Source organism: Panthera pardus, unplaced genomic scaffold, assembly GCF_024362965.1.
Source record: "Panthera pardus isolate Hobbes unplaced genomic scaffold, ASM2436296v1 HiC_scaffold_19, whole genome shotgun sequence".
NCBI lineage: Eukaryota > Metazoa > Chordata > Mammalia > Carnivora > Felidae > Panthera > Panthera pardus.
In genome coordinates, this window is record NW_026526754.1 from 6,981,501 (window position 1) to 7,006,813 (window position 25,313).

The 25,313-nt window shown below is 52.9% G+C and overlaps 3 protein-coding genes across 4 annotated transcripts; 1 reads left to right on the forward strand and 2 right to left on the reverse strand.

Moving 5' to 3' along the window:
• Positions 1–1,566: 1,566 nt before the first annotated feature.
• On the reverse strand, positions 1,567–4,865 carry RRAD (RRAD, Ras related glycolysis inhibitor and calcium channel regulator). Of its 2 annotated transcripts, none has more exons than XM_019455693.2 (5): positions 4,743–4,865; positions 4,124–4,508; positions 3,397–3,470; positions 3,059–3,263; positions 1,567–2,214 (listed from the first exon to the last, which is right to left on the reverse strand). In XM_019455693.2, exons 2-5 carry the CDS (start codon positions 4,491–4,493, stop codon positions 1,937–1,939), a joined length of 927 nt encoding a protein of 308 aa, XP_019311238.1. In that variant the 5' UTR covers positions 4,494–4,508; positions 4,743–4,865; the 3' UTR covers positions 1,567–1,936. The 2 variants fall into 2 exon arrangements, with proteins under 2 accessions (XP_019311238.1, XP_019311237.1); XM_019455692.2 differs by having other exon boundaries at positions 4,739–4,865.
• A 5,535-nt stretch (positions 4,866–10,400) lies between these two features.
• CIAO2B (cytosolic iron-sulfur assembly component 2B) lies at positions 10,401–12,624 on the reverse strand. Its single transcript, XM_053906528.1, has 5 exons — positions 12,173–12,624; positions 11,939–12,016; positions 11,570–11,695; positions 11,064–11,109; positions 10,401–10,611 (listed from the first exon to the last, which is right to left on the reverse strand). The coding sequence occupies exons 1-5, from the start codon at positions 12,314–12,316 to the stop codon at positions 10,514–10,516; spliced, it is 492 nt and encodes a 163-aa protein (XP_053762503.1). The 5' UTR covers positions 12,317–12,624; the 3' UTR covers positions 10,401–10,513.
• An 838-nt stretch (positions 12,625–13,462) lies between these two features.
• Positions 13,463–25,267, forward strand: CES2 (carboxylesterase 2). Its single transcript, XM_019455678.2, has 12 exons — positions 13,463–13,625; positions 18,806–19,010; positions 19,908–20,049; positions 20,857–20,990; positions 21,071–21,329; positions 21,649–21,747; positions 22,010–22,150; positions 22,268–22,342; positions 22,588–22,732; positions 23,161–23,298; positions 23,826–23,898; positions 24,306–25,267. Exons 1-12 carry the CDS (start codon positions 13,553–13,555, stop codon positions 24,490–24,492), a joined length of 1,671 nt encoding a protein of 556 aa, XP_019311223.2. The 5' UTR covers positions 13,463–13,552; the 3' UTR covers positions 24,493–25,267.
• Positions 25,268–25,313: the final 46 nt, after the last annotated feature.

Genomic DNA, 25,313 nt, shown 5'->3' on the forward strand with positions numbered 1-25,313 from the left:
TCTCCAGTCCTTCCTTGTTCTCAGAGTTTCCCATGGTCTTCCCTGAGTCCTTCCCACTGCATATCTGGAGGATGGGAGAAACTCCTCACCTGCCTCCAGCCTTGTCTGCCACAAGCCAAGTGTAACTCAGGCACCCCAGGCACCACAGCCCAAAGCAGTGCACTGTGGGGTGGTTGAAGGGGTCTCATGTATGTTAAGCTCCTACTATGCACCTGGCATTGCTCTGAGCGCACACCTTCACTATTACCCTAACTCCATTCTGAAGGGGCATTGTCCCCATGTCACTGGGGCACAGAGATGCTGAGTGGGTTGCCCAGGGTCACAAAGCCAATAAGTAGCAGAGCCAGGAAGGCCTGGATTTTTCTTTAGGCCTCAGGACGTTCACTTGCTTTGAGAAAACCATGCCTTCCACATGCCTCTAAGTATGTTGCAGGCTGGGAGTGGGGAGCGGCAAAGCTCTGTGCACTTAACATTGCCCTGGGGAGCACGTGCGTCAGCCAAGATGGGTTCTGTACACTGCAGGTTGTGCACATTGAACAACTGCCAATGAACAACTCACACCTTCTGCCAATGAACAACTGCAGTGTTCTAACCAGGTTGCAAGAGCACCTAGGAGTCTGTGGAATAAATAAATTGAACCAATGAAGGAACTGTATGGACCCTTGACCAGGCCTCGCCCTAGGCTGCCTTTGGGCTCTGGAAACCAGCAGACTAGTATACCAGTCCCCACTCAGCCACTTCTACTTCTGAGGTGTGACCTCAGGCAACCGCTGCAGTTCCCCATCTATAATTGCCAAATGGAGATACTCATTCCTGAAACAATGTAGGTAAAGTCCCAGCAGTCACCTGTGCCTGGTGCGGGTGGTGGGGAGACAGGCACACTGCCAGCTATCAGCGAACAGGCACACGTTCCCACACCAATGCAAGGCCTCTCATTCCAGGCAGGGAGGGTTCCAGGGAGCTGTTCCTGCCAACACCACATTAGCCAGTGCTAAGCCTGGGATGCTCTGGCCTGGCCCCTCCCAGAGGAGAGAAGAGTGAGGCCCTCCCTTTCTCAGTATCCCAGCCTCAGACACTAGCCTCCTTCTTTCCCAGCCAGGGAGTCTCAGAAGTCTTCCACAGCTACCCCACTCAAACAACTTTCCAGCCACTCTCAGCAGGGAGCAGGACGGAGACACCAGCCCAGGACCCAGCCAGACCCAGGGCTCTTGTTTGCCCATGAGACCTGGGGCAGGGCATGGTACCTCAGACAGCCTCAGTTTCCCTGACCCACAGTGGAGAGATTGAACCTTTAATCAGCTGGGCATTGCTAGGCCCCAGTGCAAGAGAAAAATCTGGATAACAAGCTGGGAGGGGCTATTATCTCCTCCTGCTGCTTGGATCCCCAACCAGGCCACAACCACACCTGCCCCTCTGATTCAGCTGAATATATCAGAGCTCAAATATTAGGATAATCAAGGCCACACACCAGGGAAGGGCAGTGAGGCCCTATCCCTTAACCTCAGGAACACTTCCTCCTCCTACAACCCCCTACTGGGAGGAAATACAGAGTTAACAGCCCTGATCTATCAGGAAATAGTCTTTATTACAAAAATTTGCATGTAAACAACCACTGCACTGAACAGCCTCCCTCCAGAGCATGCACACCCCAAGTGTGGAGAAAGATAGAGTCCTTTCCTCACACAGAGGCCTGCCCCACGGGCTGGGCTCAGGCTGCTGCTTGGGACACACACTGGCCTGTACACACATTGCTGTGGGCCCAGCCCTTGATGGTCACTGGGAGCTGCCTCCCTGGGCAGCACTGTCTGTCTGTCCATGACCATGAGGTGGGGTATGCCCAGAGTCCGAGCCAGCCCTGAGGCACCTAGGGCAGTTGGCTGGGCCAGCCCACCAATCCACCCATGTGTATGCACAACACAGTATGTGCCTGTGGAGTCTAGAGCACGGAGAGATCGTGGCAGGACTTGGACTTGGCGCGAAAGGCCATCTTGCGGCTGTTGCGTGCTACAATGCGGCCCAAGAAACGCTTTGCCTTCTTGCCAAGGCTCTCTCGCCGCCGGGTACCCGCCTGTCGACGTGCATTGGCCTCTTTGCTGTCCCTGCGCAGGCGTATCTGGCGCACGACACCCTCAAACAGGGCCTGGACATTGTGGTGCAGCGCTGCTGAGGTCTCAATAAACTTGCAGTCGAAGACCACGGCACACGCCCGGCCCTCTGGTGGGGAAAGGCACATTCTGGTTAAACAAAGCGTGGGTGGGTGAGAAGTCCACTCAAATCCTGGTCACCCCATTGCAGCTGCCACTCAGGAATCTCAGGGTCAGGGAAGGGGGATCCCTGGGTGGTCCCCAGAAACATAGAACGCAGCTCCTGTACAGAGGATCCAGGGCATTGCTGGGTCACCCAACTGGTAGAATGTGCCCACGTTTAAGGAGTTCACAAAGGCCCACAAAAGGAAACTCGTTCATTGAAATAATTTGAAGTCGGATATTGAAATAGAAATGCTACAGTACTCAACACAAGAGAACGAGAACCTTGTTGAGCAGCTTAGTGCTTCATGGTTTGGTGTTATATACCAGTGAAACTAGACGGAGAATGTCACCAAGTCACTGCTAGGTTCCTCTGAGGGGCTCAGTTCTGGGGGGTCACAGAGGAGAATGCTGAGCCCAAGAGGGGAGAATCCTCCCCAGGCACAAGCCCATGCCAAGACTGGCCCCGGCCCCAAATCCACTCTGTGACCTCCTATCCCAGTTCTCTGCACTCTCCTCACCCATTGTCTGTCAGGCCAGGCCCAAAAGGGACAGGAGACGAGGACCCTGTGGTGGCCCAGCTCGGTGCGCAGCAGCTTCCACCTCCCCTCGTGCGTTTGGTCCTTTCCCCAGCCCTCTTGTACCTTTGAGAGTCCAGTGGGAGGGTAGCAGTTTTCTCTCTCTCCCCCTCAAGTTTTTTTCCTGAACATTTTTAGCCACTCATGATCCCCAGGGACTTGAGCTAAGCCAAGACTGAATGGACCACAGCCCAGTTAGGATGTCCCTCCCTTTCCGACCCGCTCCCTGCTCACCATCCAAGGAGACCTCTCGAGAGCGCACCAGGTCGCTCTTGTTGCCCACTAGGATAATGGGCACGTCATCCGTCTGCCGTGCCCGCCGCAGTTGGACTCGCAGCTCTGAGGCCTTCTCGAAGCTTTCCTTATCTGTCACTGAGTACACGATGACGTATGCATCGCCCATAGCCATGCAATGACCAGGTAGCCAGCGGCCACTATCCTGGGGAACACATACATACACATATCTACCCAATAATTCTCATGCCCCCAGGCTACAAGGCTGCCACTATCAGCAGGCCTCTATCCCCTGGGTCACGCTACCACCCTGCCCTGGGTCTCAGCCTGCAGCCTACCTGCTCCCAGATGTCATAGACCATGAGTGATGCCTCCTCTCCATCCACTATGATGGACCGATCATATGTGTGCCCTAGGAAGGAGACTAGTAGTCAGGTTACCTGCTGGCTGCAAGAAGCCACCCTCCCACACCATGTGCCAGGTTTACTGTTCTGGCCACCCCTTCCAACTCCACTCCAGAGCCCCCCTAACCTTTCCCTCCACTTATGGCCACTATGGTGACAACAGAAATAACAGGGCTGGGAAGTGGGAAGTAGAGGGCATGGGGGGCCTTCCTGATCCTCACCTAGACACCTCTTCCCCAAGCTACCAATGTCCTGGGTGGCCAATCCTGATGTCTTGGCCCCAAGGTAACTCCGACCACGGTGGCCTGAATTAAAATAGTGACTGTCATATTCTTAGAGACTTTGTCACCCAGGGCTCTCTCCTAGAAACTCCCTCTGGTTGTGTTCCTGTCAGCCCTGGCAGGGAGGGATGTCCCATTCCCATCCTAAGAGTTGTCTTAGGTATGGGTCTTCTACTCCGGGCATCACTCCCTCTAGCAAGAGCTGGAGGTCCCCTCTCTCTTAATTTCCCCAACCATGAAACGGGTCAGTAGAGGCATGGTTCTGAAAATGCCTTCAGAATCCCACGGTATGTGCGGCTTTTAATCCAGTTCCCCAGCCCTGTAGCCCTCAGTCCCAACCCTAGCATCTCCCCTCCCCTTGAATAGTCCCAGCCCCTCACCTGCGGCCTCTGCTTCAGGCCCATCCTCTACACCACCGAAGATTCGCGCCAGAGCGCTCTTGCCCACGCCAGGCGCCCCCAGCAGCAGCACCTTGTAGACGCTCTCGTCTGAGTCACTGCCCCCTGAGCTGAGCGACTCGGAGGAGCCCTCGTGCCATTCGAGCGTCGCACCCTGGGCCCCGGTCCCGGTCCCGGCCGCTGCCAGAGAGCCCGGAGCCAGCGCCGCCTGCAGGTCCCGCTCGTCCACCGGCATGCTTCGGCGGTGCAGCGGGGGCGCCGGGCCCCAGGGTGTGCTGCCCCGACGGCGCTCGCGCTCCCGGCCCCCGCCGCGGTTCCCGCCCGCTCCGCTGCCGCCGCCATTCAGAGTCATCGCGCCCGACGCCGTCTGGGGAAGGGGAGTGGGGAAGGCAGGGTAAGCCGTGGTGTATAGGGTGTGGGAGGCCGGACCCCTGGCGCGCCTGCTATCCCCGGCTCAGGCAGGACGCTGGAGCCGAGGACCTGCCGCAGTCCCCTCTCGGCCGTGAAGGCGCTCTGACTCTGAGCCACTCTCCCGACTCGTCCATCCGCACCCCGGACGGAGCGACCACCCGCACCCTGCTACACCAGGACACTCACCCACCCGCACACGGACACGGTCAGAACGAGGTTCCAGGCCTCGATACAGTCCACTCGCAGACCCTGGCTCGGACACCCGACGCTGCTGCAGCCTTCGCCTCCTCAGTCAGCTCTGGGCCCCGGGCTCCAGAGCTGTCTATTTAAGCGTCTGCCCGCCCCCGCCCCCACCCCCACCCCCGCCCCCACCCCCGCGCTCGCCCACGTCCCCGCTGCTGCGGGGGCTGACGTGTCCGTCCCCTCCCCCTCGGGGGAATCCCCCACCCCCTCCCAGGACCTCGCACCACCCGCCCCACCAGACTGGGCAGACAAAGCCTGGGTCTGAGCGTTTGTGGTGGGAGGCAGGGAAGGAGGCAGAAGGAATGGGGGTAGGTTGAATGGTGCGGGGGGGAGGGGTTTGAAGTTGGGGATACCATCGTGGGTGGGGGTCAAGGGGGAAAACCGGAAGGGCCCACTGTGCCAACTCCCCTCTGGGGAAAAATTAGTTCTGGCCCTTTAACAGTGAATTCTCCCTTTGCTCTCCCCCAGCCCTGGCCTGTTGCCCAAACAAGCAGACCAATACAGGCTGGACAGACTTGACCCTTCTCTGCTCAGGACACCCACTCCCCACCCTCCCATATCTGAGCTAAAACATAAGGGTCCTAAATCTGGACCTCTGGTCTTAGCACCAAGTCCTCTCTACTCCCCTCCCTGTCCTGGGGAGCTGAAGGTTCTACCTGATGCGCCTCCCCCTCAGGGTGTGGGCTAGTGTCAAAATGTGAGCCCCTGGGGGCACATGGAGAGCTGTTTGGGGCAGGGAGTCAGGGAAGGGAGGTGCTCTGGCAGTGCTTTGCAGGTAGAGGTGCATACTTGTTTCTGGGGGAAGGAATACAAGCCCAGAGAAGGGAAAGGATGAACTCAGCACCACCTCACCTCCCAGCACCCTCCAGACAGCTGCCAACAACTCTGCTAAAAATACCTGGCCCTGGCCCTTCTGCTCCTGGCCTTTCCGTTCCTGGTCGTTCTGCTCCTGGGCTGGAGGTTGCCCAAAGTTGGGGAAATCCTGGCAGATAGGTGTGTCAGATGGCGGCAAGAGTGGATGGGGTGGATGGGACTGGACCAGAGTCAGGGCTGAATCCAGCCACTTTAAGTCTTCAATGGCTCTCTCCTTCCCTCTAGCCTCATAAGGACCTACTGTTCAGAGCATATAACAGGATCTGGAAGTTCAGACTCCCATCTAGGAGGGGCAAGGGGTAGAGCACCCTTGGGGCAGGGCTGGGGCTGGGGGGATAGAATTAGCCACCACTTGGTGCCACCACTGCCCAGAGCTCACCCCCTCCTTAGACCTAGGGTGGGGGCCAGGGCAGAGGGGAGATGTCATGGGGAAGCTTGGTTTCTAGACCTGGCTCTGCCTCCAGACTCCTGGGTCTTGCTTCCTCTCCCAGCCTCAGGGTGCCCAGCTATAAAATGATCTGTTCCCCCCCTTGCTCATGTCTAGGGTGTATGAGATTGGCAGCAGGCCGGCTATGAGGTACTTTGTGACAGGGATCTGCTATCAGACTCTGACGTTTGATTGTAATGAGTGTAGCTGGGGTGGGGGCACCCATTCAGGGCTCAGGTGACATCAAGAATGGATGGATCCTAGTGGGCTGTTGTAGGTTGCCATGGAGACCTGGGTGGGATTCTCTGGCTGCTGCATTAGTTTCCTTGGCAACATGGAAGAGGGCCTTGGAGTGAGGAGGGCCTGGCTAAGTAAGTAAGAGAGGGTTTGTGGGGGCCTCTCTGATCTTGAGGTCCCCAAAGTAGGCAAGGGCTAGACTGAGGGGTGGCCTGCCCACTTGTGTCTTTCCCATGGTCCTGGGGTCTTGGAGGCCTTGGCAACCCTATACTGGCTCTGGCTTCCTGGATGAGGTCCAGTGGCAAGAGGGAGTTGTGGTTTGAACCTCCCGTCAGGACGCCAAGTCTCAAGAGCCAGCAAAACACTTCCCATCAGGAATCCTGGATGGACTGCTTATGGCACTCCTACCCACCTCACACATGACCTTGCCACTGAAAATAACCCCTGCATGTCCAGCACAGGGTAGGTATGTGGGGGTAGCTGTGACCCTTCCCAGCAGGGAGCCATGCAAGGAATTAGGGCTGGGTTTCCCCTCAAGTAATCTGAACTCTTGACTTCAGCAGTGTTTCTTCATTGCCAAGGGAACTGCATCCACATTAGGCCAGTCAGGCCCCAAGCATTCCCCCAACAGCCCAGACACACCACAAGCCTAGGTATGGCCAGGGGCCCCAGGAACCAAGAGCAGGACATGACTCTGAGACACCCCCACTCCCACCTCCTGGTCCTCTCAGCTCTCTGGGCTGAGTTTGGCTGCCCAGAAGGAGCAAACTGAGTCTGGAACACACCTAGTACAGCCCAGACTTCAAATCTCAGCTCTGCCACTTGCTAGCTATTTCACCTCTGTTCATTTATCTTGAGTGAGCCTCAGCTTCCTCCATGTAGAACAGGGATAATGTCTTCATGGGATAATGTCTTCCTTCATGTAGAACATGGGATAATGTTATAAGATATAAATAACGTGAAATGCAAAAGTAAAGTGGTTGGCATAGATCTGGCATGTAGTCGTATCTCAATAGGAACACTTTTACCATTCTTGTGTGGACAGGACAGGTTGAGTGAATCTGTGGCCCTCTCCTGCTTGTTCTTTCCTGCTTCTGTTCTGTTCTCTCCAAAATAGTGATCTGCCCAGAAGAGGGGCAATGCAGACACCCCCCCTCTCCCCCATACCCACCTTCCCTCTGTGGGACCCACACCTTTCCCCCTCCTTCCAGTAGCAAAAGGTCATAAAGGGAACTTGGTTGGGTTTCAGTATCCCCAGCCCTCCTCACACAACAGCCCCCATGTCCCAGTTCCTTTGTTCTAAGGCTCAATTCATTCATTCATCCCATTGACCTGTACTAATTACCTACTATGTGTCAGGCCCTTTGCTGTGGGCAATAAGCACAATAAGCACAAACTGACATAGCCGGGCATGTTCATACATGTCATCTAATCCCTGGGTCAATCTCACCAGCTATTTGTTGTTCCCAAGCCTGAGAAGTCACAGTCCAGAAATAGAAGAGCAAGATACACCTGACAGAGGGCTTCAGAGACCTAAAACTCCACCCCTATCTCATACCCATGTATAACAGCTGGAGTTCCAGAAAGTTGCCTGGGCACTAGCCCAAGGATTCACAGATGGTGTCTCTGCAGGCAGCAGCCAGGGGCCACGCACAGATGAGTCAAGACTGACAAGGGGACTATCTGATATGCCAGCTGTGACATGAGCAGCTTGATGTCCCTTGCCCACCATGGCGTGGCTGCCAGGAGGGCCAGTTGAATGACTCAGTGACACCTGCCTCCCCAGTGACTTCCCACCCCCAAGCTGAACAGACACCACAGAAACCTTAGATTGGGGTTGTCAATACAGAGGTACATACATGGTAAAACCTACATCTGGGTACAGGTGGTCGGGGACACTCCCTGGGCCTGAGGGACCCTGGTTGGACACCATGCCTCTCTGGAGCGCTGAGGTTCTTCATCCATGGAAAGGGGCGGGAGGTACAGTGCCTGGAAAATTACCTGAAATAGGTGCAGATCCATTTTAAATCTTCACAGAGCAGTCCCAAGTGATTGTCACAACCATGCCCACGTTACACATGAAGAATCTGGGCAACATGGGCTGAGGACTTCACCTCTCTAAGCATGAGCAGCCAGATCTTGGTTACTGGGTGATGAAGCCACTCTCTCCTGGAATTGGGGACTGAGGGGGTGGGGCAGGCACAGGCCCTTCCATTCAGGCGACAGTACCCCTTGCCAATTAAGCAGTACCTGCTAAACTGCTTAGGTTCCTTTTTACTCCCTGGCTGAGGTCTTGGGGAGTAAATAATTTATTTCAGAAGCTTGTTTCCTCACCTATGAAATAAGGATAATAAAGGGTAGCAACTGCTACACAGGGCTGGGTGGAGGACTGACAGACTAGGTAGTATATGCAAAGCCCTCAGCCAATGCCCACTCTCAGGTCAGGCTCCGTGTTGTCAGCAGACCCTCAACAGATTTTTGAAGAGCCTCTGGAAATCTCTGCCCACAATCACACCTGAGCTTTCGCAGGGATGAAGCGGACATGCTTTTTAATATCCCCACTTATCCCCAGAGAAAGAAACTGAGGCAGGAAATCATGGCATTACAGTTCCTAACTGGCTGATCCCAGATCTAAGCCCCAGGGTCTGTCCTGGTGACCATCTGTGCTCTGGGAACAGGGCTGAGGGAGGCAGAGGCCCCAGACCTCAGCACCTGAAGTAACACACATCTGTGGGGTTGCTGATGGAGAGGGTACTTCAGGTTCCTTTCCACAGAGAAACCTGTTGTCACTGCCCTGACAAGGGAACCAGAGCAAGTGTCACCAACAGTGAGACAAGCAGGGATCACACAGCTACTGGTGGATGCTAAAGGACACATACAACACTCTTGGGCAAGGTTCTCATTAATAAACTCAGACCTGAACTCAATCAACTTCTAGTTTATAAGAAACATAGCAGACAACGGAGCAAATCAGACTGTGGAACTTCTTCAGGACAACTCACCTGACTTAGAAAAACTCAGTGTCAATAAAGATTAAAAGATAAGGAGTGGAGAGACAGTTCTAGAAGAGGCTATAGAGATAACCATTGCAATGCATGAAACTTCACTGGAGCCTGATTAAAAAACAAAAAACACAACAACTATGAATGACATTTTGGGGAAATTCATAAATGATTGGATATTAGACAGTATTAGGGAATTTTTCATTTTTTGGCCAGATAATAGTATTGTGGTTATACAGGATTACTCTTAGGAGACCAGGATGAAGTACTTAGACGTGAAGGTCATGTGTCTGCAGTTGACTCTTAAATACAGTTATATTATACATTCACACCTAAAGCCAACGTTGCAACATGTTAACAACTGTTGAACTGATGGGTATACTCGTGTGTTCACTACACTACTCTTTCAATTTTTTTTGTATACTTCCAACTTGTCCTAGAAATCAACCATTAGAAGAAATTTTAAAAATGAACTGCATCTTGGGGTACCTGGGCGGTTCAGTTGGTTAAGCATCCAACTTCGGTTCAGGTCATGATCTGGCTCACGGTTTGTGAGTTCGAGCCCCCATGTCGGGCTCTGTGCTGACAGCTCAGAGCCTGGAGCCTGCCTCGGATTCTGTGTCTCCCTCTCTCTTGACCCTCCCCCACTCACAGTCTGTCTCTTTCTCTCTCTCTCAAAAATAAGCAGACATTAAAAAAAATTTTTTTTAATGAATTGCATTTCATCAACCCAGCCTGTATAGAAACTTGCACTCATGGGGCACCTGGGTGGCTCAGTCAGTTGAGCATCCAACTTCGGCTCAGGTCATGATCTCGTGGTCTGTGAGTTCGAGCCCTGCGTCAGGCTCTGTGTTGACAGCTCAGAGCCTGGAGCCTGCTTCTGATTCTGTGTCTCCCTCTCTCTCTGCTCCTCCCTGACTCATGCTCTGTCTCTGTCTCAGAAATAAATAAACATTAAAAAAAAAAAAAAAAAGAAAGAAAGAAACTTGCACTCATAATCACCATCTCCTCTCAAACCCTGAAGGACCCCACCAAGGTGAAAAAGAATCTGAGACATGCTGGGAAATGAATATAAATTAAGGATTTATTACAAAATGCAAAATGTTAGTTTCTCATTGTCAGTGATCCAAGAAAACAAGGCCATGAACCCTGGGTATGGCTGGGGGCAAAAAGCCAGGTTTAGGAGCGGGCTGACAGGCACTGGTTCACAACCTCCAACAGGTGGGTATTCTCCAGGGCAGCTGCCACCCGTTCCTTATCCGCAAGCTGCTTGTTCACTGGATAGGAAGGAATAGAGGAGGATCAAAGCCAGGCTCTGGCCAGCCTGCCGGCCAACCCGACTTCTAAGCCTTTGTATGCATATACACACTCGCACCAACCTACTGTCACCTCCTTCCCAGGACCCTATGCTTTGACCAAGCTACCCAAACCACCTGAACCCACACCTATCCCACCCTATTGAGATCCCTTCCACCTGGCTGCTCATGTCTGTTGCCTCATGTACTATAAAGTCTGACACACCCTGGTCCTGTGTACTTAGGAGAGGAAAAGGGCAGGGACGGAAGAACGTGGTAAGCACAGGAGACTTAAGTCAGGCCAGCTTCGCTCTAGGTTGCCACCTCCAATGAGGAGTCACCCATCCAGTCGGCCTCCTTCCATGTTGCCCTACAACCCACCATGGCAAGGGGGAAGCCACAGGGCCAATGCCTCAACATCAGCCCACACTTACCTGCGTGCTCTGAGGCATGGGTCCCTGGTGTAATGTGCACGTCCATCTGGGAGGGAGACAGGTGAGGCCTGAGCACTCATCCCTGTCTACTCCCTTGTCCCCTCTCCCCCATTCACCACCTTCCACTGATCCTATGTCCTAATCATGACTGTGGTCTCTGGACCTTCCATTATGCCCCACACCCACCCACAGCTGCTCCGTCATCTCTCTCCAAAGAACTGGCTGACTGCTGTTGATTTAAAGGGTTGCCTGTGCCCCATCCCTGCTCCAAATCTATCTACAGCTTCCTACTTCCCTTCCTGCCAAACTCACTACTTTTCTGCACTTTCCAGCTCAGGCCGTTATACTTGTTGTCCCATTCAAGTGTAAAGGCTCCTCCCAGTTTCATCTCTGCTTGTTGGGATCCCGGCTGGCCTCACTTTGATGTCCATGTTCATGCTCTCCATGTCCTCCTCAGTAGCAGAAGCTCACCCCTGTTCCACCCCTGGGCCCCAGTTCCAATTCACCTTGAAACGCTGGGGAAGAGATCGAAGAAGCTTGACTTTGATGGATAGGCCAATAAGGGTGGCCATGCTGCAGTGCGGAATGGTGGGTGTGAAGGCCACGGCCACCGTGCTCTCGGGGTCGCTCACCTGGTTGAGGGAATGAGATCTCAGGAGGAGACCCTCCCTCCTCCTTAGTGTGTTGCTTCAAGCAAATCGTCTAACTTCTACAGGCCTCAGTTTCCTCATCCATAAAATGGGCACAGCAATTCCCCCTTCCCAAGATCCCCTGAGGAGTCCGTGAGCTGAGAGAAGGCCAGCCTCCTGGTGGCCTGCTGGGCTTTTCTGACTCTCCCGAACAACCTGCCCCCTCAGACGCTGGGAACGACTCACCTGAACCCGGACTTGCTCGACTACATTCAATTCTTCCAGCGTCAGTGGATGTTCCGGGTCATTGATGGAGCGAATCAAATGTGGCAAGTGAAGGAAAAGGGAGTCTGCCCCTTGACCCACTCAGAACCCTCCGCCGGGAATGCCTGGCCCTGATACAGCTCTACCAACTACTGGACAACACTTCAGCCCCCTCCCAGGGCCCCGCGAACGCGCCCGCGCTTAGCAGCGGCGGATATCGAAGATCTCGCGTGCGTCGATGCTGTCTGGAACCTGCTCGTCCTCCTCTCCCGCGGTCACCGGCCGCTCCCCAGAACGCTCGTAAATGAGGGGGTTAGCGTTCTCCAAGAGGCCGCCCCCCACCCCGCCGCCCCCCACCATCGCGAAACCTCTGCCGGCCGCACTAGGCGTGCACTTCCGCTCTTACCGGAGCACTTCCGGGGGACGGTTAGGGGGCGTGGCGTGGCGACGGGGTCGCAAGAGGGACATGCTGCACCAACCGTTCTAGCTCTGGGGTTTGATGGGAGCTGTGGCCTCGGTTCACTCTGTGCACTAACCCGAAGAAATGCAGTCCGCCTGGCAAATACACAGAGAAGCCACTCGAGCAGTGTTGGCCGTTCGAGCCCGCAGGGTGCTGGACGGCGGAGGCCACGGCTGGCTCTCGGGGACACTAAAGACCGGCCTGGAGTATCTTCAGGCACCACTTCCTCCAGGAAGTCGGCCTTTCAGGCTGGGCGGGCGCTCCCGTACCAAATGCCCTCTGTGCTAGCACCGTTTACTGCGTTTCGGAACCTCCCAATGACGCGCCTGCACCCCCCCCCCCCACCCCCCATTCCACCTAGGGCCCGGGAGTGCCCTGCCGAGTCCCCAGCACGGGGACTAACAGGCGCTCTTTAAATGTTTGTCAAATACATAAATGACCTTGAGCTCGATCTTGGCGGGTAGGGGAGGGAGGGGTGGAAAGCCGTGGGATTGGGTTGGGGTTGTCTTTACGATAATGCCACAGTCATGCGTGCACTTCAAAAGGTAGATTCTGACTGAATAGAGAGGAGGTCCAAGGAGACCCTCAGATCAGGGACAATAAGGCCATGAGGGACCTTGAGATAGACCCAGAAACTGAGTCCTGAAAGCAAGAAGGAGCTTTTCAGGATGGGCAGTCACACCTCTCTGTCTTTCCTCATGCACTTCCCTTCACCGTGAACAAAGATCACTCCCATTTCTCCATCTGTGGGAATCCTGACCACGCACCTCCTCAAGGAATCTCTTCTGGGTCCCCCAATCACAGGTTATTGCTCCCCCTCTCTGGCACCCTTATCAGGTCTGTGACTATAAAGACAGTGAATGCAGTGACTCCAGGTTTGAGGAGAGAGTCGTTGGTATCGTGGAGGTATTGTGGAGGATGCCCAAGGAGGACGGAGCCAAGGGGAAGTGGCCATGTCAGTGCCTGCCTGTCACAGGTTTTTGCATATTCAGTCAGGCTCTCCTGCCTTTCCCTTCCCAGCTAGCCCCGCCTACTTCCAGCCTAGGTCAAACTCCGTGCCCTGCCGGAGGCACTCACAGAACTGCAGCCTCTGGGCTGTCTTTGGGTGAGAACAGCAGTTGTGCACTGGGTAGACCATGCGACTGGACCTACTTCGCGGGTGTCTGAGCGCCGTGGTCTGTGGGCTCCTGCTTCTCGTCCTGGGCCAGGGTGAGGCTCCCTTGAGGGGTGGCAAGGGACGGAGGTCGCACTTGCCAGATTCTGCAGAGTCAGGACCTGAGGCTGCAGGAGGGAAGGTCCCAGAGAGGTGGGAACGGGTGGAGAACCACAGTGAAGGAAACTTGCACCAGACTGAACGCTGGAACGATTGTCCGGAAACCCCGGGGTGGGCCCTCACAGGCACAGAGAGAGTCGGGGCTGTCTGAGGATACGACACCAGTGATGCAAATAGGGCCTGGAGCTCTGAGCAGCGCCTGGTGACGCAGGCGGGGCTGAGGGTGGGGGCATAATTTGGGATGTTTCCTTCTTAGTGTTTGTGGTGGAGCCGGCGCTGCCCCCGAAGAAAAATACCAGTAATAATATTCCTGATGCGGTTTGGCTTTGAGTGTTGTGCCCTTGGCCAGAAGAGCGTCCTGGCACCCACTGAAGACCCCTCTAAAGGGGCCCCAGGCAAGGTTACTGGCCCTTGGGGAATCTGGCTATACAAGCCCAAGCCCCCTGCCTCTGCATCCTAAAGAGGCTGTCTGTTTCCTCTTCACCCCATGCACCCACCTGGAGTGAGGGCACCTCTTGGCCTCAGAGCAAAGGTGTCACAGAGCACTTTGTGTCAGCTTCAGGTTACCAGTAGTTTAGGCTATTCTGGCACCATGCCTCGGTGTCTGCAGCTCCTGTGCCCCCTCTGGCCAGCGTGATCCTCTCACCCAAAACGGCCCCACCTGTGAGACCTGACTGTCCTCCCTCTTCCCAGTTGAATCTGCCCTGGAGACATCCACATTAATCCCTTCCCCGAGGCCCACCCCACTTCCACCCTTACTAGCTGCTCACCAGGCTCTCAGCGGTCACCAAGACCTTCCAGCAGGACGATTAAAAATGTTAATATTTTGGATAGGACCCACTTTCAAAAAGAAATAATAGACAAGCCAGAAGAGGGCATAGGTGATATGTCTGACCCTCTCCAGTCCCATCTGGCCCTGGCTCCTTCAAGGTCCCCAGGGCTTTTTACACACTGCTCGGTTTACCGAAGAATGGATTTGTGCACACATCCTTGGTTTTCACCTAAATGGTCACAAATTCCCTCCCTTTCTGGCACCCAGCTTTTCTACTTCCTGACACAGGGGATGACTTCCCTATACCTGTACGTGGTAGAGCTTCCTCATACTGTTGCATACAACGGTTTCTCTTCAAGGATCCTTGATGTAACTGGCCTCTGATCAGGGACATTTCAACATTGTGTCCTTTGCTATGACAACATTCAGGCATTGGAGGCCAGTGGCCTCAGTGAATTACATGGACAGATATCGCACCTGGCAAGGAACTGTGTGTGTGTAGGCAGCATGTTACTGGGGAGAGGGGTGGGCCTTTGACTTGGAAAAACATTGCTCAGTTGCCCTCTGTGGAACCTGTGAGTGCTGACTCTGATCTTATCCACATGATATGGCATCAAGCATATTGATCCATGCTGATCTGATAAGTGATCTGGGTAGAGGTAGGCAGGCAAGCTGGGAAGGGAAAGGTGGGTCTGGCAGGAGAGCCTGACTGAACATGCAAAAACCAGTGACAGGCAGGCACTCGCATGGCCACTTCCCCTCGGCCCAGGCCCCCTTGGGCATCCTCCACAATACCAACAACCCTCTCTTCAAACCTGGAGTCACTGCATTCAATGTCCTTCTGAAAGAAGAGTGAAAGGACACTCCTTTCAGTCTTTGATAAGGGTGTTGGGGGCTCAAGAGTGGAAGCAATAAACTGTGATTGGGAAACCCAGGAGAGCTTCCTTGTGGAGGTGCACGGTCAGGATTCCCACAGATGGAGAAATGGGAACGACCTTTGTTCAGGGTAAAGGGAAGTGCATGAGAAAAGACAGGGAGGTGTGACTGCCCATCCTGAATCTCCTCCTTGCTTTCAGGACTGTTTCTGGGTCCACCTTCAGGGTCCCTCATCCCCTGTTGTCTCTGATCTGTAGGTGATATAAATCCCCAGAGTTGTTTTTTGGGTTTGTTTTTTCCCCTTTTATTATGGAACCAGGTTCAGATTGGCCAAATTCTGCAGAAGCAGAACCTGAACCTGCCATAGGGAAAGCTCCAGGGAGTCAGGAGCCAGTGAAGTTAACACCAGGAGTATGGGGAGCCTGACTGGATAACTCCCTGTACCCCAAGGTACAAAGTCAGGGCTGCCTGCAGCCACACAGCATCAAAGGGCTTCCAGTCTCTGGTAGAATAATATAACAAATCTGCTGTATCCATAATCTACCTTCAGTAATTACGACCTGAGCAACCTGGTTTTGTCTAGACTACCACCTCTCCCTCGCACCATTATTTGAAGCAAATCCCAGATATTACATCACGTGTAGATTTTTTATCTCCTATTAAAAGAAAAGGAATATATAGACATAAAACAATATCGTGATTTCTTTTTTTAAAGATTTTTTAATTTTTTAAATTTTTTTCAATGTGTATTTTTGAGAGAGAGACAGAGTGTGAGCAGGGGAGGGGCAGAGAGAGAGGGAGACACAGAATCTGAAGCAGGCTCCAAGCTCTGAGCTGTCAGCACAGAGCCCGACACAGAGCCCAAACTCACAACCTGCGAGATCATGACCTGAGCTGAAGTCGAATGCTTAACTGATTGAGACATCCAGGTTACCCAAGATTTTATTTTTAAGTAATCTCTATACCCAACATGGGGCTCAGACTTACAACTCTGAGGTCAAGAGTTACATGTTTTAACGACTGAGCCAGCCAGGAGCCCCCAATATCATGATTTCTTAATGCAATCAAGCATCTAGCCAAATGTTCTTATTTTGTATTATCTCATAAATGGTATTTACATTTAAAAAAAAAAAAATCAGGATTCAAATAAGGCCCATACTTTGGAAATTGGTAGACGTGTTTCTTATAACAGTGTTGAGACATGATTCACATAGCATACCATTCACCCATTTAAGTGTACAATTCAATGGTTTTTAGTATATTCGCAGAGTTCACCACATCAATTCCTCCTTTCCTCCAACTTGAGCCCTAGGCAACCATCAGTCTGCTTTATGTTTCTATGGATATGCCAATTCTTGGCATTTTGTATAACTGAAAGCATCCAATATGTGATCCTTTGTGATTGACTTTTTTCACCGAGCATGAGGTTTTCAAGGTTCATCTATGCTGTAGCGTGCTCAGTACTTTTTTCTTTGTAGTGCTGAATGATATTCCAACATGTAGATATGATACATTTTATTGATCCATTTAACAGTTGATGGACATTTAGACTGTTTCCACTTTTTGGCTATTATAAGTAATCCTGCTATGAGCATTCATATGCAAGTTTTTGTGTGGACATATGTCTTCAGTTCTCTTGGGTTTATACCTAGGAGTAGAATTTCTGGGTCATATGGTAACTCCATGTTTCACTCTTTCAAGTACTGCCAGATATTTTTCCAAAGCATATACACCACTTTACCTCCTCACCAGCAATATGTAAAGGTTCCAGTTTTTCTACATCCTTACTAACATTTGTTATTATTGGTCTTTAAAAAAAAAATGTTTTATTTCTTTAAGTAATCTCTACACCCCACGTGGGGCTTGAACTCATGACCCCAAGATAAAGCGTCATATGCTCCTCTGACTGAGACAGCCAGGAGCCCCATTATCCACCTTTTTTTATGTGAATCTCTTTTAATCTTCAGCATCTTCCTCTGCTTCTCTTTTATTTTCTTTATAATTTCGTTGTTACATTGAAGAAACCAATTTAGTTGTTCTGGAGAGGATCCCAGAGTTTGGCCTTCGTTGATTATATCCATATGCTCTCTTTTAACTATTTCTCTGTCCCTAGTATGCTTGTCAACTTGTATTCATGCATTTATATTCTCAAGGCTTGACCAGATTTCAATTTTACGTTCTGCTTTGTCATGTTTTGGGGCAAGACTACTTCACATAGTGCTATGGACTCTTCCAATAGAAAACACACATTGTCTGATTGTCTTGCTTTTTGTGACAAAGTAAGTTGTTGACGTCACAGTGAGATTTCAATGAGCGTTTCTCTTCGCACGAGTGTGGTGAACACTTCTTCGTGTGTGTATGAGCCATTTATTTGTATTCCTTACTCTGTCTGAATATATTGTCTCATCATTTCCTATTCTTTCACCAAGTACATGCAGCTGGCATATTTCTTACTCATTTGTAGAAATTCTTTGTTAAGAATATCAGCTTGGGGACACCTGGGTGGCTCAGTCAGCTGAATGTCCGACTGCGGCTCAAATCATGATCTGACAGTTCGTGAGTTCAAGCCCCACACCGGGCTCTCTGCTGTCAGCGTAGAGCCTGCTTTGGATCCTATGTCCCACCCACCACCACCACCACCCCCCGCCCCTTCCTCGCTCACACGTTCTCTCTGAAAAATGAATAAACATTTATTAAAAAAAAAAAAAAAGAATATCAGCTTGGCCCCTTGTGTTAGGTGACTTTCAGTCTCTTCCTCCCGTCCCTGATCCCCACAGTAGGAGAGGTTGTGCTCTCCTCATAACATCATCACTTTGTTTGAAGGATGCTTTCTTTTTTTTTTTTTTAACTTTTTATTTATTTATTTTAGAGAGAGAGAGAGAACGAGCAGGGGAAGGACAGAGAGAGAGGGGGACAGAGGATCTGAAGCATGCTCTGTGCTGACAGCAGAGAGCCCGATCTGGGGCTTGATCTAACAAACCGAGAGATCATGACCTAAGCTGAAGTTGGACGCTTAACCGACGGAGCCACCCAGGTGCCCCTGTTCTAAGGATGCTTTCTCTATGTCATTTCTTGCCACCTAGAGCGTGATATCCTTAAGCACAGGAGGCTTGAGTGCCCAACTGCCACAGTTCTACTGCCTCACTGTCAGCAGAAAGGACACTCTCACCCCTTCAAGCTTATGTGACCATATGTTTGAAGCTCCTGGAGGTCAACCAGGTGCTAAGTCCCAAGGAGCCTCACTGAGTGTGGTAGAAAAGGCCAGGGCCAGACCCAGCAAGGACAGTGGGGTTGGGGGGGGGGGGTGGGAGAGTAGACACACAAAGGTTAAAGGCAGGACATTTGTAAAGCAAGTGTTTATAAGTCAGAGTCCCTTGAGCTGAAGACCAGAAGGAGAGGGCAACTTAGTAGCCTGGGAGGGCAACTAATTGGTAGACTCAACCCTGATGTCCACTTCCCTGTTCACAGGCCAGGACTCTGCCAGCCCCATCCGGACCACACACACGGGGCAGGTGCGGGGGAGCCTCATCCACGTGAAAGGCACTGATGTGGGGGTCCACACCTTCCTGGGAATTCCCTTTGCTAAACCGCCTCTAGGACCACTGCGATTTGCACCCCCTGAGCCCCCTGAATCTTGGAGTGGTGTAAAGGACGGGACCTCCCACCCAGCTATGTAAGCAGGGAGTCCAAGGAACTCCAGTCCCTGGGGTGGAGGGTACTCTGGGCCAGGTTACAGTTGTCATTTCATCTAAGCCTCCACAGCCAGTCTCCCCTCTGAGTTTGATGGGTCCTCACATGCATTTTTTCCACAAGCATGCAGAGGCTTGGAAGGGCAAAGTAACTTTCCCAGGCTTGGGGCTTGGCACTTAAGGGGCATTAGCTCCAAGTGCTGAAGGGATGAGCAGAGATACAGATGTGCCTAGGTTCTAGTTATGTCAAGTGTTCTCTGCCACCAGGGAAGGTGTCTCTGGGAGAGGTTGAGTTGGCTCCATGAACCCTATGGGAGCCCCTGACTCCAGCAGCAGATACTGTAGATCCCTGAGGAGTAGAGGACCCCCACTGTGTGCAGTTACCGTGCCAGTGGCAGGGCCAACTGCCATTGGCCAAAGGGCTTGCGTATGTTCTTGCTACTGGAAACCATGTTGGAGTGATGAGGTTCCCTGACAGTCTGACTTGAGATGAGGGATGCCCCACTGCTTTTCTCGTGAGAAATTAATATCCACTCATGCAGGCAGCACATGTGTGTGGGCTACTCCCCTGCTCCTGGCCTGAGTACAGGAAGACAGTGGTGACTACCAACACATGCAACCCATGGGTCTCATAGAGACCCCCGAAAGTCAAGATTTCCCAGCCTCAGGAGGATTGGTATCCAAGGCCCTTACAACCTTGAGGCCTCCCTGGAACTGGGCTCAATCACAGCTTCCCCCGAGCCTGTGGCCTGTAACTTGGTGCAGAGGGGATTTAGGGAAGGGCCATGTGTGAGCAAGTTCTCAGGGGAGGTGGGACTGAGGGAGGCTGGGAGAAAATGTGGGCCCAGGATCTCATTTTGACCGTGGTACGGCCCCACTAGGTGTCTGCAGAACATCACTACCACAAATGAGTTGTTTCTGAAACTGCTGAATGCGACCTTGCCTTTCACCTCCATGTCCGAAGACTGCCTGTACCTCAGCATTTACACACCAGCCCACGCCAGGGAAGGCTCCAATCTGCCCGTGAGTGCCAGGCCCTAGCTGGCTGGGGTATGGGAGGACATTTCTTCTGCAAGAAGATCAGAAAGAACAAGATCAGACTGGGCACTGCTGCAGCGTGGACCCTGTTGAGAAGCCTCTCACTAGTGGGTCCAAGGGAATGCTTCTTACTCAGCATTAATGGCTGACCCTTGGGCATGGGGTCATAGAACCCTGACTACTCCCGGAGGTCACAAGCTGTGGCCCTGGACTGGACCCAAGGCTCACCCAACCAACTCATGCCCAGGAGACCCACTTGGGTGCTGTATCTGTTGGGCTTATGAGAATGGAGAAACTTTTGTTTGTGTACTTACCTACTTTTGAGAGAAAGAGAGAGAGAGAGGGGAGCAGAGAGAGAGGGAAAGAGAAAATCCCAAGCAGACTCTGTGCTGTCATTGCAGAGCCTGATGCGTGGCTTGAACCCGTGAACTGCAAGATCATGACCTGAGCCAAAATCAAGAGTCAACACTTAACTGACTAAGCCACGCAGGAACCCTGAGAGTGGAGAAACTTTTAATTAATGTGCATGTGGGATGATGCCCCTTTTCTTTCCACATCAGAGAGAGTTCTGGGGGAAATGGAGCCAGGAGGAGAGGGCCCCAAAATATCAGAAGCCAAATTTTCCTGATAGAAATTGGGTCACCCTCAGCCCAGGTCATGAAGACGCCACCCTGCCCTGCCTGCGTTCTATCTATGTGGTTAGGCAGACAGAGCCAAAGTGGTGGTTAGTCTAGGTAGCAGCCCCAGTGGCTGGATGGGAGCCACATGGTGTCTGTGCTTTAATTTCCCCAGGTGTTGGTGTGGATCCATGGTGGTGGGTTTACGGTCGGCATGGCTTCCATGTATGATGGCTCTGCACTGGCGGCCTTTGAGGACCTGGTGGTGGTCATTATTCAGTACCGCCTGGGTGTACTGGGCTTCTTCAGGTGAGCCTGGGGTTGGGCAGGGCAATGCCGGCTGAGTGAAGCCAGGACAGCCCCATAATCCCTGTCCCTGCCACTCTCAGCACTGGAGACAAGCATGCAACCGGCAACTGGGGCTACCTGGATCAAGTGGCTGCACTACGCTGGGTCCAGCAAAATATTGCCTATTTTGGAGGAGACCCTGGCCGTGTCACCATTTCTGGCGAGTCTGCAGGTGGCACAAGTGTGTCCTCACATGTCGTGTCCCCCATGTCCAAAGGACTCTTCCATGGTGCCATCATGGAGAGTGGTGTGGCTCTATTGCCCAGCCTCATTGATAGCTCATCTGATGCGGTCTCCACGGTGAGTACCCCCAACTGTGGGAAGCTGCCTCATCTTTTACCTCTCAGCCTCCATTACTCTGTTAAATGAGGACAACAAGGACTACCCTGCCATCAGAGCACCTGGGAAACCGCCACCTCTCCGGGGATTGCGGAGGGGCTCAGGGATCAGAATCCACAGAACTCTGCCATTGCAGAGGCTAAGCATGTTCTATGGCCCGCAAAACTGCTGTCCTAGTACCTGTGAGATTTGTGGTGCACCTGCTCCTGGCTGGGACCTTAGACAAATCATTCACCCTTGCCTGGAAGGATGAGCCAGCCCCTGCCTGGTCTCTTTACAGATGGTGGCAAACATGTCTGCCTGTGGCCAGATTGACTCAGAGGCACTGGTGGACTGCCTGAGGGGCAAGAGTGAAGAGGAGATTCTGGCCATTAATAAGGTCAGGCTGAGTGGATGCGTGTATGGAGGAAAAGGACTGACAGGTGTGGGGAACACATCCCTTTCATTCTCTGGGCAAGTTATTCCATCTCCACACATTGGTGTCCTCACACTCTTGAGCGGGAAGTTGAGGCCAGGCCATGCTAAGCCAGCTGTAGGACCTCCTGATGGAGAGGGTATGGGTGTCCTGGATGAGCTGGGAAGGAGTGACTGGGATCCAGAAGCCATCAGAAAAAGGGACTTGACTTTGTGGGCCCTCTCAGCCCTTCAGGATCATCCCTGGCATGGTGGATGGGACCTTCCTGCCCAGGCACCCCCACGAGCTGCTGGCCTCTGCCGACTTTCAACCTGTCCCCAGCATCATTGGTGTCAACAACGATGAGTACGGTTGGCTCATCCCCTCGGTAAGGCTCAGCCCCAAGCTCCCAGGTGCGAGGAGTCCTTTGGGGAGCAGGGCTCTGGGCTTCATAGCTCTATCTAGGCCCATCCTACCCTCAACTTGAGATTCCCCCACTACCCAGGCCTTGGACATCTCTGACACTCAGAAGGACAGAGAGACTGTGAAGGCTGTTCTGCGGAATATGTTGGCAATGTTGGTGAGGCTTCTGGGGTCCTGCCCCAATGAAGAGGGCCTTTACTCCAGTCCGGAGGCAGGGAAGACCTATCCCCAAGATATCGTGTCCATGCATTGTCTCCCATGAGCAAAGGCTGGGTCACCCTGGAGCTAGGCCCCTTCCTTCCATTCCCGAGACCATCCCAGGATCCGTCTGCCCAGCCCGGACCCTGCTGCCTCCCTGCTGCCACCAGCCCACCTAACCTATTTCTGATCCACCTGGGGTAGGTGTTGCCTCCTCAGTCTGTTGACCTATTGATGGAGGAGTACTTAGGGGACAGTGCGGACCCACAGACCCTCCAGGTCCAGTTCCATGAGATGATGGGGGACTATATCTTCGTGATCCCTGCACTCCAAGTAGCCAGTTTTCAACGTGAGTACATCTGTAACTAAAGCCAGATCAATAAGGGGGCAGCTCAGAGCTGTAGGTCCCTGGCAAGGTCTATTGGTGTCCAGGTCCCAACTCGTGTCTATTTATTGGGCCCATAGGTGCCAGGCACGTGATGTCCCTTGTTTCAGTAAATCCTCATGGCTAACCTAAGAGACATTCCTCATTTTACAGATGAGGAAACTGAGGTTCAGTGACCTTCAGTGACTTACCTAAAACCACACACAATTTGAATCCAGGTCACAATTTGAACCCAGGTCCTTCCCACTGCTCTTGCTCCAGCCAGTGGCTCCCTCACCCCATTGTTCAGATTCCAACCAGCATTGGACCTAGCTCTCTCATCACCATGGGTAATGCAGGACGGCCCCAGGGAAGGGACAGCCATATCATGGCCTGTCCACCTCACCCTCTAGGTGTGCATGCCCCCGTCTACTTCTATGAGTTCCAGCATCGGCCCAGCTTCTTCAAGGACACCAAGCCACCCCACGTGAGGGCAGACCATGGTGATGAGATGTTCTTTGTCTTCGGAACTGCCTTCTGGAAAGACTATGGTAAGTGTTCCTGGGTGGGGTCCCTCAGAGACCCCTCATTCTCAGAATGCGGGACAGGGCCTTGGCTGGGTCCCTGAGTGAGGGTGATAGCCCTCACTGTAGAGATGAGAGAGAGGAAAGAATCAGGCGCCCAAATCTTACAGCTAGAAAGGCTGAGCTAGAATTGGAGTCCAACAATCTCCAGGCTGGGGCCTTCTCTCCCTCCACCTCTTTCCACTTCAACCATGGATGCCTGGCATGGGTGCAGAGGAGGGTGTTTGAAAGGCATATTTGTTTCTTAAATGATTTTGCAATGTCAGAAGGAAGAAGGGAGGCTTCTAGAACAGAGATGAGCCCAGTTTGGGCGGGGAGAGGGCCTGGTTCCCAAGGGCTGCGGGGAGAGTGGGCAGAGAGCCAGGCCTGGGAGGGCAGGGGAGCAGCCAGGGAAAAGTTGCACACGGGCTGGCGAGTGAGGTGGGGGCTGACCCGTGTGCTGGGCCGGGGTTGGCGCTCGCTCACCTGGACACTTGTCCTCTTGCTCCCTATAGTTGAAGTCACTGAGGAGGAAGAGCTGTTGAGCAGGAAGATGATGAAGTACTGGGCTAACTTCGCTCGAAACGGGTGAGATGGCACACCCCACCTCAACCTCCAGGGGCTGCGGCGGCTTGAAACATTCAAGGTCCCCCTTTTCTGTTGTGTGTTATTAGCTTACATGTTTCCTTAATTGCATGGTGGTTCCTTCCCTAGCTTCAGGAGCCTGGGAGGGGCCTTGTGGGTGCTGAGCGCTCAGTCCATCTCCAGGAGCCTCCCTCTGACAGGAAGGGAAAAAACAACCCAGGTTGCCCAGGTGGAGCTGACGCTCTAGTGGGAGGTAGTTTCTTTCCTAAGTCTAGAAACATCCCCCTGTCATTCCCCAAGCCCACCCAGCTTGTTTGGTACCTTGCCTGACTCCAGTTGGGGTGCCAGGTCTGGGCTCAGCAGGGCTCAGAGTGACTGTCCCCTGCCCTGCTGGGAGGGCATGTCTACAGGAACCCCAACGGCAAGGGTCTGCCCCACTGGCCTGTATTCGACCAGGAAGAGCAATACTTGCAGCTGAACTTGCAGCCTGCGGTGGGCCGAGCCCTGAAGGCCCACAGGCTCCAGTTTTGGACAAAGATCCTACCCCAGAAGATACAGGAGCTAAAGGAGGCGGAGGAAAATCACACAGAGCTGTAACTCCCTGTTACATCCCTGTCTAGGGTGAGAGGGTGGAGGGGTGCATTTGGGTGCAGGTGGGAGTCTACCGCATATGCCCACACACACCCACTGAGGAGCTAGTCGCTTCTGCCTTCGTTCACATAGCCATTCACGCATGCTTCCAGCCAGCTAGCCCGCAAACATTTATTAAGGGCCTACCGCATATTACTTGCCAAGCCCCCCATACATCCTCTCATGTTAGACATACTCAGTGAATGAAGCCGGGGATGGGCAAACCCGGATGGAAGTGCACACCCCACTGAGCCTGGGGCCCCACCCCCTCTTCCTCACCTCTACCCCATCCCCACCCTCCCTCCCCACTCCCTTTGAAGGAGAGTGCTTTGGGAAATGTTAACCACACCTGGCTCTCAACAAGCCCCACATGCTCTCCTATCTGTAAGTAGAAAATCTGGACGCCAGGAGCCCAGGAGCTCCGAGATCTTGACCACCGAGGCCACCAGCTACTGTGAATGTAAAAGTCCCTGCCCCACCCATTGTCCCCTAAACTAAATGTCATCTATCACTGACATTTAAACACAACACTCAAGGGGCGCCTGGATGGCTCAGTCAGTTAAACGTCTGATTTCGGCTCAAGTCATGATCTCATGGTTCATGGGTCTGAGCCCCATGTCAGGTGCTACGCTGACAGCTCAGAGTCTGGAGCCTGCTTTGGATTCTGTGCCTCCCTCTCTCTCTGCCCCTTCCCCTCTCACTCTCTCTCTCCATCTTAAAAATAAATAAACATTTAAACACAGCATTCGCTCACTTATCTGTGTCCCACAGAGGTGACCAACTCCATT